This window comes from Physeter macrocephalus, chromosome 11 (genome assembly GCF_002837175.3).
Source record: "Physeter macrocephalus isolate SW-GA chromosome 11, ASM283717v5, whole genome shotgun sequence".
NCBI lineage: Eukaryota > Metazoa > Chordata > Mammalia > Artiodactyla > Physeteridae > Physeter > Physeter macrocephalus.
In genome coordinates, this window is record NC_041224.1 from 152,928,943 (window position 1) to 152,939,508 (window position 10,566).

Here is a 10,566-nt window from a genome sequence, read left to right on the forward strand (position 1 = left end):
TCCGGACGCGCAGGCTCAGCGGCCATGGCTCACGGGCCCAGCCGCTCCGCGGCATGTGGGATCCTCCCGGACCGGGGCACGAACCCGAGTCCCCTGCATCGGCAGGCGGACTCTCAACCACTGCGCCACCAGGGAAGCCCGTCGATTCACTTTTTGATGAACTCTGTGATTACATTATAATTGTGGGCCATTTAAGTACACAGTGACTATGACAAAAATCACAGGGTTATTATGACTTTATTTCAGTCAGTCCAATAAACTAAAGCACTCCCAAGAGAGCCAAGAACCAGCAGTTACAAAGCAATTAATCCGAGTTACTTTTTACTTAGAGAAATAAAATGAAGTAATACAGGCTTTTTTTCTAACGCTCTTATCTGTGCGATCACAACATAAAGAATCTGTCTGTCTGCCTGTCTGTCTTGCAATCTGTACCTCCCCCAGCTGAGGCCAGTGATATTCGCCTTCTGGATCTTGTCACACACTAGGGTTATTACTTTGCTTTTAGGAAGCCAGATGGGTTAAGTGACTTTCAAAACACATAACTGCAGCATTTTGAAGACATTTCTACCGATTCTGAATCTAAAGCAAACTTTCAAATTTGAGGATGAAACACTACAAGCCTATGGTTATATTCCTTCCCATAATTTGAATATGCAAATAGTAGCCACTTTGATGCGGGGCATGTCAACAACTTATGCAGCTCTTAATAATCCAAATCTTAATAATTCAAATGGACAGCTGCATTCCTGAACCCTCATTAGGCTCACCCTGTTCATTACACATAATTGGTCATTTGCAACCTAGCTGAAAACAAGCTCTCTTACCATGTGTGGGCTTCTTGAGGTTTCCTTGAGGGAACCATACACCCATATTGTACAGCTCTGCAGAAAGCAGGGACCACACAGGTGCCAAGAGCCCTGAGCACACTAAGCTCCTAAAAATGGGAGAACAGAGCTGACACATGGATCGTGGAGGAAAAACAGAATTAAAAGCCTCTGATTTCCCCTTTTTCACTCTTTCAGGATTGATCGGAAAAAGGACAAGACAGAGAGGAAAATTTTGGATAGTCAAGAACGAGCCTTTTGGGATGTCCACAGGCCAGTGGTGAGAAAGCTCTGCTTAGTTCTCTAAGTTTTACATTTTCTCTCTTCCTTCGCTTAAAAGAAAAGACTGTCTTTAGCCACCAGGCGTCTCACTTTTAAGAAAATTGCTAAGCTTTGTGAAATTGGTTTTGCCATTAATTCATATCATCTCAGTAGATTTTCTGGAATGTATGTCAGTTCCACCTTTTAAAAATTATCCATCCATGAAAATATGGAATTGGAAATGGGGAGCTGTGGGAATTCCACCTGGGGAACTTTGGGCCCTGAAGTTTCCAGTCCTAAATTAAGCAATTTCCACTTCTACTGTCATTCAATTCCAACTTCTAGAATATTCTCTTTCAAATGCAACCGTTGTTGTTACGGTGGTTATGTTCTATGAAGTCGCCGAGAACACTGAATTAGCGGATGCTGAACCATTATCCTGGGAGGGATACAGGGTTAGGTTCTTGCAAGCCTCCAGCCACATTTTCATCAACCGATCAATACATAACCTTGTTTAAAGTGTGTTTCGGTTTAAAGACACTTTATTTAATGTATATTGTTGATCACTGGCATTGAACTCGCAGGCAAGAGCACTATATCTCACGCCTAGATGGAGCTTATCTAACATATCTATTTTCTCCATAAAGCACATCCCAGCCTTCCTGCTCTTAGGAATGCTCGACAGCACATCAACACTGGGCTTGGGCAAAATCACCAACAAAAACACAAAAATGTGTAAAACTGGTGCTAAATAGACTGTGCAAAGGACAGTTGTTTGCAGCATGAGATGAAATAAGAAGGCACCTCACCGGGAACACGCAGGTCTGGCAACTCAACATTTTTCCTGCTCTGCACACGTCCACAAATGACCATGAAGGCACCACAAGCCCTGACTTGGGGGTTATAAATAAATTTTAGCACGTAGGCAAAATCACAAATACAAAATCCACGAATAATGAGGTTTCACGCATTTCTAATTTCGTATTACTAAAATAAACCTTACATTTTCTTCATGAAATGGAACTAAAACGAATAAACTATGTCAGCCTTCCTCAAGTCTGATTAAAAGCAAAACCAAAAAAAAAAAAAAAAAATTCCCTATCCTGATAGTGGAGTGGTTTTAGATGGTTAGGTATATGAAAGAGCAAAGGCTCTGACTGAAGCCATCTGCCAATTTAAATAATAAGTTTATTCTTATAAACTGTACACTGTACTCTCTATCATCCTTAGGTAATATGAGGTAAGCTGTTTTAATTCATATGAGAACTCTGTGGAGGAACACATACTGAAGGTGAAACACCTCTGTAAAAAAAGAAAACTGTAAATGGCAAAATGGGGGTAGTCATGTATTATCTGTAATGGAAAAGATAAAGATTGGTTCTGATTGGTTCTTGAGCCAACTTGGAAAGTATGATTTTCACTTAGTAATTTATATGATGATTTTTTCTCTCAGCCAGGCTGTGTGAACACAACAGAAATGGATATCAGAAAATGTCGACGTTTGAAGAACCCGCAAAAGGTTAAAAAGGTTCGCTAGTTTAGCTGAATTAAAAATTCTTGGGATCACCCTTCCATTTCCGGTTCTGTTCAAATAATAATTTACTATTTGTAGTTTTTCCCCGTTTCATCCTTTGAAACCATGTCATTCATTCTACAAATATTTACGGAGTGGCTGGCGTGTGCTTGGCACCTTTCTGGCTGCGGAAATATAGTGGCAAGTCTTACAAAGCCCACAGCCTGGAAGGCATGAAGGAAGCCAGCAGGCAATGGTGGGAAGTACAGGACGGTTCAGGAAGACCAGGAGGGTGCCCCAGACCGGGGGCTTCCCACGGGTTTCCATAGCAGGCTCGAGGGTGCAAAGGTCTAAAGGGTAAGTAGCAGTTGGCTCTGGGGAGACAGCAGAGAGGAAGGGAAACATAAGGAACAAAAAGTAGGGCAACACCACAGGCGAAGGCCAGCTTGGTACTTTGACACAAATGCAAGTCTTTTAGTATAGGTAGATCTCCCAAAGTCAAATCACCATCTCACCCAACTGTGAATGATCCAGTGATCATTTGTGTTTCACTGTACTGGAAGGGGCAGTGGCTCTCTCTCCTCTATCAATATATATATGACATGACATATGTATCAACTTCTTGAATTTACTTATATATTTTGTTCTTCATTGATATATTGATGCCCACTGTATTATACTTTAATGTTAGTCTTAAAATGTCCCCATTTAGTCTTTAAAGGCCCCCTAATTCTAATATTCCAGAATTTTATGGAGCCCACATGCACCCTGAGCCTTTCTTGATTTTATAGATTTCAGCTATAAATTGCATACCCTTCAGTGTTTTATTTCTTTCCCAGAACAAAGATTGTCTTTAATCTGTCTCTAACAAAAGGAACAGATTAAAAAGTAGCTATAGCTGTGGGCAGGTGGAAAATCTGTGTCCAGAAAACTGGTCAGCTTAAAAGGAAAAAATCAGAAACCCTGCCATCTCAAGTTTGTACCAGACAGGCATGTCATCTACTGACAAACAGAAAATCTAGAGGGGATCTTTATCTTCCTGCATAATCTTCAGGAATTGTTCCTGAACTTTCCTGTGTCTCAGAATCACCTGGGGCATTTGATAAAAGTGCAGGTTCCCGAACCCCACCCATGAAGATTCCTATTCAGGAGGTCTTGGGTAGAACTCGGCAAGATAACTCTTTGCAGATGCTCTATGGACTGTATTTGGAAAAACACTGATACACAAGGAGACCATTTAAGCTCAATGAAAGGAAGGATTTTCTAATAGTGGTAACGCAAACATGGACCAGCTGCCTCAAGAGGCAGAGTTCCCATTATTGGAGAATTTCAAGCGGAGGCCACTCACTTATTGTCAGGATGTCATGGAGGGCATTGGAAGCATCAGATGAGCACTTGAACTAGCTGACCCTTCGGACCCCCTTCAATTTTGAGGGTGCATGATTCAATATTCTTGTTTCTTCTCTAGTCAGTGTACGGCGTGACTGAAGAATCCCAGTCGCAAAGCCCAGTGCACGTCCCCAGTCAGCCAATCAGGAAAACTACAAAAGAGGACATCCGGAAACAGGTGAATGAATGGGCTACTGCACTCTAAGGAGGAGATGTGGCCAGCTTGAAAACCTTTTGAATGTCCACCTCTGGAGGCTGAGTGAGCTTTGAGTTTCTGGAAAGCACAGTGGAACCCAGCTGTAGGTGACTTGAACCTTTGGGCGCTGTGTGTGAATAATTCACGGAGGCTTGAGAAGACAAATTCTCCACCGAGTTACTCCAGCAGTTACTAGAAGAGGACATAAATGAGTTACCCCAACACCATGGGCTGACTGCCGTAGTCGGGTTTCCCCCAAGATGGTGGGGGAGCCGGAGGCAGGAGGGACTCGTGTCACCGCGTCCTTAAAATTGTATTGCACTTCCAGAGTAAGCCAGCTCAGGACCACCAACTTTATTGCTCTGATTCGAAACGAAGGTTGACAGATAAAGCAAACCCTACCCACAATGCCATTTCAGCATTATTTGGTTCCATGTTATCTTCCTTCATGATGAGGAGTTAACTGGTCAACCCAGGTCACAGACAGTGCCTAATTACATTACTGCTTTCCAGGGGTTCACTGGTAATGAAGTGACTTGACTTTACATTATGCTTTACTGGCTTCTAGGGGGCACCCAAAGGCATAAACTGTGAGGTGCCTTCCCTTGACAACTTTATTACTGGGTGGGGAAAAGGAAACAGATGTATGGAAAATAGCTACTCAGTGCCAGTTAAGTATACCAAGCACATGGGCATGATGTAGGTGTGAAAGTTGGGTAGGAGATCACTGGAGATTAGCCAAACCAGATCCTTATGGTGTGTGTGTTACCTCCATGCTGTTACTAAGCTTTGTAGAATATATACTATATGTAAGTTTTCATTCACTTCTGGGTAAAGAAGATGTGGCACATATATGCATTGGAATATTACTCAGCCATATAAAGAAACGAAATTGAGTTATTTGTAATGAGGTGGATGGACCTAGAGTCTGTCATACAGAGGGAAGTAAGTCAGAAGGAGAAAAACAAATGCCGTATGCTAACACATATATATGGAATCTAAAAAAAAATGGTACTGATGAACCTAGGGGCAGGGCAGGAATAAAGACGTAGACGTAGAGAATGGACTTGAGGACACGGGGTGGGGGGAGGGGGAAGCTGTGGCAAAGTGAGAGAGTGGCATGGACATACATATACTACCAAATGTAAAATAGCTAGCTAGTGGGAAGCAGCCGCATAGCACAGGGAGATCAGCTCGGTGCTTTGTGACCACCTAGAGGGGTGGGATAGGGAGGGTGGGAGGGAGACGCAAGAGGGAAGAGATACGGGGATATATGTATGCATATGGCTGATTCACTTTATTGTAGAACAGAAACACAGTATTGTGAAGCAATTATACTCCAATAAAGATCTATTTAAAAAAAAAAAAAAAGACTTAAGCTGTAACACAACACAGGAGAATATGTGATGTAGGCTAAATTGTATAGTGTGTTTCTTAGTGTGGTAGGAATTTCCAAAAGGGCAAAATGGTTGTTGGAGTGTCGAGTTGGAGGGCTGAAGAAGTCTGTCCAGAGGAGGTGTTTGGATCTTGGTAGAAATACAGGTTTGGGGTTCCTGGGGTGAAGGGGGCGTAATATTCCAGTTTGGTCTTAACACTTCTGTTCTGCCTTTCCCCAGATAACATTTTTGAATGCACAGATTGACAGGCATCGTTTAAAAATGTCCAAAGTGGCTGAAAGGTATGTTTCCCCTTAATAATATTACTACTTTCTTCTAATTTAACAAAGGAGAAATGTTACAGGGTTATGGCTAACAAGTGAGTACCAAGAGGCAGACCACAGTCATTTCTTAAACTGATGGGTGAAAAAACCACAGACCCTGTGTGAGTACAGCTAAGATAGCAGACCTCCCTTGAGTGATGTCAAGAAATGTTCTGTTGCTAAAGCTTTTCAGGGGCGTAGCCAAGGGACCTTGTCAATCAAGGAAGAACATCCTTAAAAGCTACCTAATGCACTTTTACCTTCAGCCTCTTGATTAATTCAATTGGAATTGCTCCCTTTTCGGCTATAAAATGCCCAGATTCACTTTATAAGGGGAAAGAAATTACGTATGCCCTTTGAGGTGCTGGCTGCGCAAACAGGAGGGGACTGGCCCATCACCTCCACACACCGTCAACCAGCCAACTGCATGGAATCAACTGTAAAGCAAATATTTGGGACCTCCAGCCTGGCTTCCACCAGGGCATTTGTGCTACAATCTGCACCGGGAGCTGGTTCCACCTTGTTAACTCATGGGAAACTCAATTTTGTCAACGAAACGGTCTGTGTTTGAACTCTCCGTGAAGAGGGGAGACCACCTGGGGAGTCTGTATGAAATAAATCTGAGCAAGCAGCCCCAAGCTGAAGGTTTTTTCATCCATATACTACTGGTAAAGCAATGACCAATATCTGAAAGCTCAAGGGCTAAAGCCGGGTCTTAGTATTTATTGGCTATAACAGTAAAGTGGGTCCTTTAAGCCCACCTCACACAGAGGGCTGGCTGTGTGTTCAACCTGTAAGCCTTTCTCTGCTGGCCCCTGGGTTCATCCACATCTTCTTTCTAGATAAATAACAGCAGATTGAGGCAAAGAAAACTCCACACCCAACGCCAAACCAGAATTCACACTTTGCCCTCAGGTGGCCAAGGACATCCCGGGATATGGGCTCATCTCTTTAATGGCATCTTGTATCTATTACAGGACTTCTCAGTAGTGTCACGATTGACATTCTGGGCTGAATACTTGTTTGTTGCAGAAGGCTGCCCTGTACATGATAAGATGTTTTGCAGCATCCCTGACTTCTACCCACTAGATGCCAAAACCCCACCTCACATTTTATGACAACCAAAAATGTCTCCAGACGTTGCCAAATGTCCCCAGGAGGGGACAAAATCGACCCCGTTGAGAATCACTGATATTCGCGTTTTCCCCAATGCACGTGCTTGAGAACGTTGCCATGGCTGGAGCTCACATCTAGACGAGTGTTCTGGGGTCACAGGTTTAGCCTGGCGGCTGGGGAGCCACCGCAGCCCACTATCATAATGTGGGGCTTCCGGAGTACAGGCTCTCAAGTTGCTTTTTAGATCTCACTGTGGTTGCCTTTGTCCCAGAAGAGTGCTTGTTAGTGAGATAGCTGGGAGCACCTTGGCTCCATTGGTGTCATAGCCTGTGAGGAACTACAAGCTTCTTTCTCTGTGAAAAAGGGACAGAAATGGCTGTCCTGGGATACTGTGAGGGCCAGAGCTAGCCTTGCAAGGGCACTTTGAAGTTTGCAGTCCTAGGAGAGCATGTATGCGGGAGCATCTTTCCCTGGGTCTGCTTGCTAGGGTCAGTGGTTTTGAGCGTGATCATCCAGGTGAACGAGGGGGTTAAGAATGGAGATTCCCAAGCCGCAGTGCTAGGGAATTGGATTCAGTGATTCTGAGTAGGTCGACGAGCCTGCAGTTTGAATTCTCTGCGGTGGACTGACCAGGTCTCCGAGGATTTGGGGGAGCCACTGCCCGCCACTCACAGTGACCTGAGAGCTCACCTCAAAGGGGACACCCAGCTTGGTCTTATCTTTGGGGTGTAGGGAAAGATCCCAAACCAGTCAGCACGAGGGAGGCCAGCTGTGCAGGTGTGCAAGGCGGGAAAGGAGACAGCCACGGTGGGGGAGGGGAGCTGGACGCACCTATTGTTGGTTTGTTTACCACCGGGTACCATCGAATTATGCTTGAGAGGCTGCTCACACTGAAGAGATTATTCATGCCAGCCCTGCACTCCTTGCTCCGCAGCTTGAAGCTTTCATGAGTCTCCACCCAGCAGAGACTGCACTTTATTCCCAGCAGCAATAACTGGCAACTTTTCAATGTGACACAAGGGTTTTTCATTAGAGCCACAAGGAAACCCCCAGATAGAGGAGGAGGGAGAGGAGACGGGTGTTAGCAGGAGATAAAACAGCCTGGAGCCTTGGTCTCTGTCAGCAGCTCTGCGGGGGTTGGGACAGGGAGGTGGCTCTGGCAGCTGGCCTTGGGTGCGACGGCTCTGCTCGCCAGAGGTGACAGCTGAGCTATCTCAGGTGGGTGCCACTTCCCCTTGACGGATCTGGGTTCCCTGGGCCTGCTCCAGATGATGGTGGTAATTAGCCAGTGGCCATCAGGCAAAGGACCGCAACCCCCTGAGAACAGGTGCACATCGTTTTTCACTTAGTTCCCTGAGAACTGAAATTGGGGAGAGGGCAGGAGGGCTGGTGATCGTAAAGGTCCAGTTCTAAACAAGGCAAGAGTCAAGGCTGGGTCAAAGGGTGCAGCCAGACCCAGCTGCGAAGAGAAAAAGGAAACTTTGCAAACTGAAGGAGCAGAACAGAACATATTAGGGGGTGGGTGCGGAGCCAGTCATCTGGGTTCGGATTCTGCCTCTGCCATTTTCTAACTGTGTGACCTTGGGCAATTTGCTTCACCTCTCTCTGCCTCTGTTCCACCTCTTGAAAGGGGAGAGAGCAGTAGTACTTAAATAATAGGGTTCATGGGTGAATCCATGGCAAGAGCTTGATCCAGTCCTTGACACAGCACATTCAATGAATGTGAACGATTGTTATTATTTTCCAGTGTGGTGCTTTGGAAAGGAGCAGAATTGCATGAACCGGGTGTGTGGTGTCCAGAGGAACAGAGGGCAGGCCAAGGAATGAGGCTGGCCCTGCAGATGGCAGTTCTGTGTTAGTGCAATTCTTCCCACCCTCTCTCTTTTCAGTCTCCAGCACAGAGAGCCCCGCAGGCTGCCGAAGGCTGGCCCTGTAGCCTGCAATCTGTGTGTCTCCCCTGGGTGCCTCCTATGGCACCACTAACCCGGCACCTTTGAGGAAGGAGGGGCTGTACGTGAAGAGGTTGGCTCTTCTGCACAGACTTGCTTGGGTCATCCTGATTTCACCTATTTTGTCTCATTGTCCCCATGAGTGGTCAAATGTCCCCCAAATTGCAATATCATGGCAACCAAACTACATTTCCTGGAAGCAGCACAAAAGTCTGTCTGAAATGTCACCCAATTTTTGCTTCAGAAAGTATGGTCCCTGCACACACAGATGAATTTTCCATATAAATAATGCTTAACATCTTAAGCTTTCCATTTTAACTATGTTGAATGAAAATATTTCTTAAACATGCCCTTGCCTTCCTAAAGAAAGGACACTGCATTTCAGTTAAGTTTTCTGCATAACGCAGGGTCAGTGTTCTTATTTTGTGCTTTAAAACTCTGTCAGTGATCAGAATCAAGTGCCACAAAATGCTTCCCTTTCCCTAAACGCTCCCAGACCATTATGTTCTTTGAGTCTCTGTTTATGCTTTTTAGTTGCTGGTTTGTCTTCTTGTTCCTGTCAACATGGCTTATCTCCAGTAGTCCTTCTTCCTCTCCAAACAACTTCCATTTCCAACCTGTACCAGGCCAGGTGTATCAGTTAGCTATTGCTGAGTAACAAACCGCCTGAAAAAAAAGCCTGAAAACTGAGTGTCTTCAAACAATATGCATTTACTACTGGTCACATGTTTATGTGCCAGTCTGTGTGCTCACATGTCTATGTACACATGTCTGTGTCCACTGGGCCACCCTCTTGTCTGTGTGCCTCCATGGATTGGGTTGGCTGCTCTACTGATCTTGCCTGTGATCTTTCACATGTTTGGTTCAGCTGGTTTAGGATGACCTCAGCTAGGACCCTTGGGCAGTCTTTCTCATGGTCTCCCATCCTCCAGCAGGCTAGTTTGACCTTGTTCACCCGGGGATAGTAGGATTCCAAGAAAGAGAGCGGAAACATGCAAAGCTTCTTGAGGCTTGGAAGTGGCACTCTGACACTTGTGCTGCATTTTATTGACTAAAGCAAGTCACAATCTCAGATCAGATTCAAGGGCTGGGGAAATAGACTCCATTTTTAAAACTGATCTACCACACCAGGAAATCAAATAATCAAGTTCTTTAATCTCCATCCTAAAGCAAGAGGAAAGAGTCTTTGTGAGGTGTGCTCTTCCAAATAACAGACAGTGAGCCTTGGGGCATAGAGTTTATTTCATTGTAGACTCTGCTTAGAGCCCCTTTTGGTCACTTATCTTACCTATGTTTCCTCAGTAGTTGAAGTTGCCAAATAGATGAGGTCTCAGTCTTCTTTGCAAGAGTCCTCAAGGGGTCCACTTTTTATTCACCCCAGCCTTACAGCACTGGACAAACCAACTTTGAGAATGTAAAAATCTATATGTTTTAGGGCTTCCTTGGTGGCGCAGTGGTTGAGAATCCGCCTGCCGATGCAGGGGACACGGGTTCGTGCCCCGGTCTAGGAAGATCCCACATGCCGCAGAGCGGCTGGGCCCGTGAGCCATGGCCGCTGAGCCTGCGCGTCCAGAGCCTGTGCTCCACAACGGGAGAGGCCACAACAGTGAGAGGCCCAC

General features: G+C 45.3%; 1 protein-coding gene across 3 annotated transcripts in view; it reads left to right on the top strand.

Moving 5' to 3' along the window:
* Nucleotides 1-10,566, top strand: part of RGS6 (regulator of G protein signaling 6) — a 598,625-nt gene that overhangs the window by 504,365 nt on the left and 83,694 nt on the right. For all 3 annotated transcript variants that reach the window (XM_055088571.1, XM_028496111.2, XM_055088572.1), the window contains exons 9-12: nucleotides 1,023-1,104; nucleotides 2,539-2,613; nucleotides 4,067-4,165; nucleotides 5,800-5,861. In XM_055088571.1, coding sequence (XP_054944546.1) covers nucleotides 1,023-1,104; nucleotides 2,539-2,613; nucleotides 4,067-4,165; nucleotides 5,800-5,861 — 318 coding nt within the window. The remainder of the gene's footprint in view (nucleotides 1-1,022; nucleotides 1,105-2,538; nucleotides 2,614-4,066; nucleotides 4,166-5,799; nucleotides 5,862-10,566) is intronic.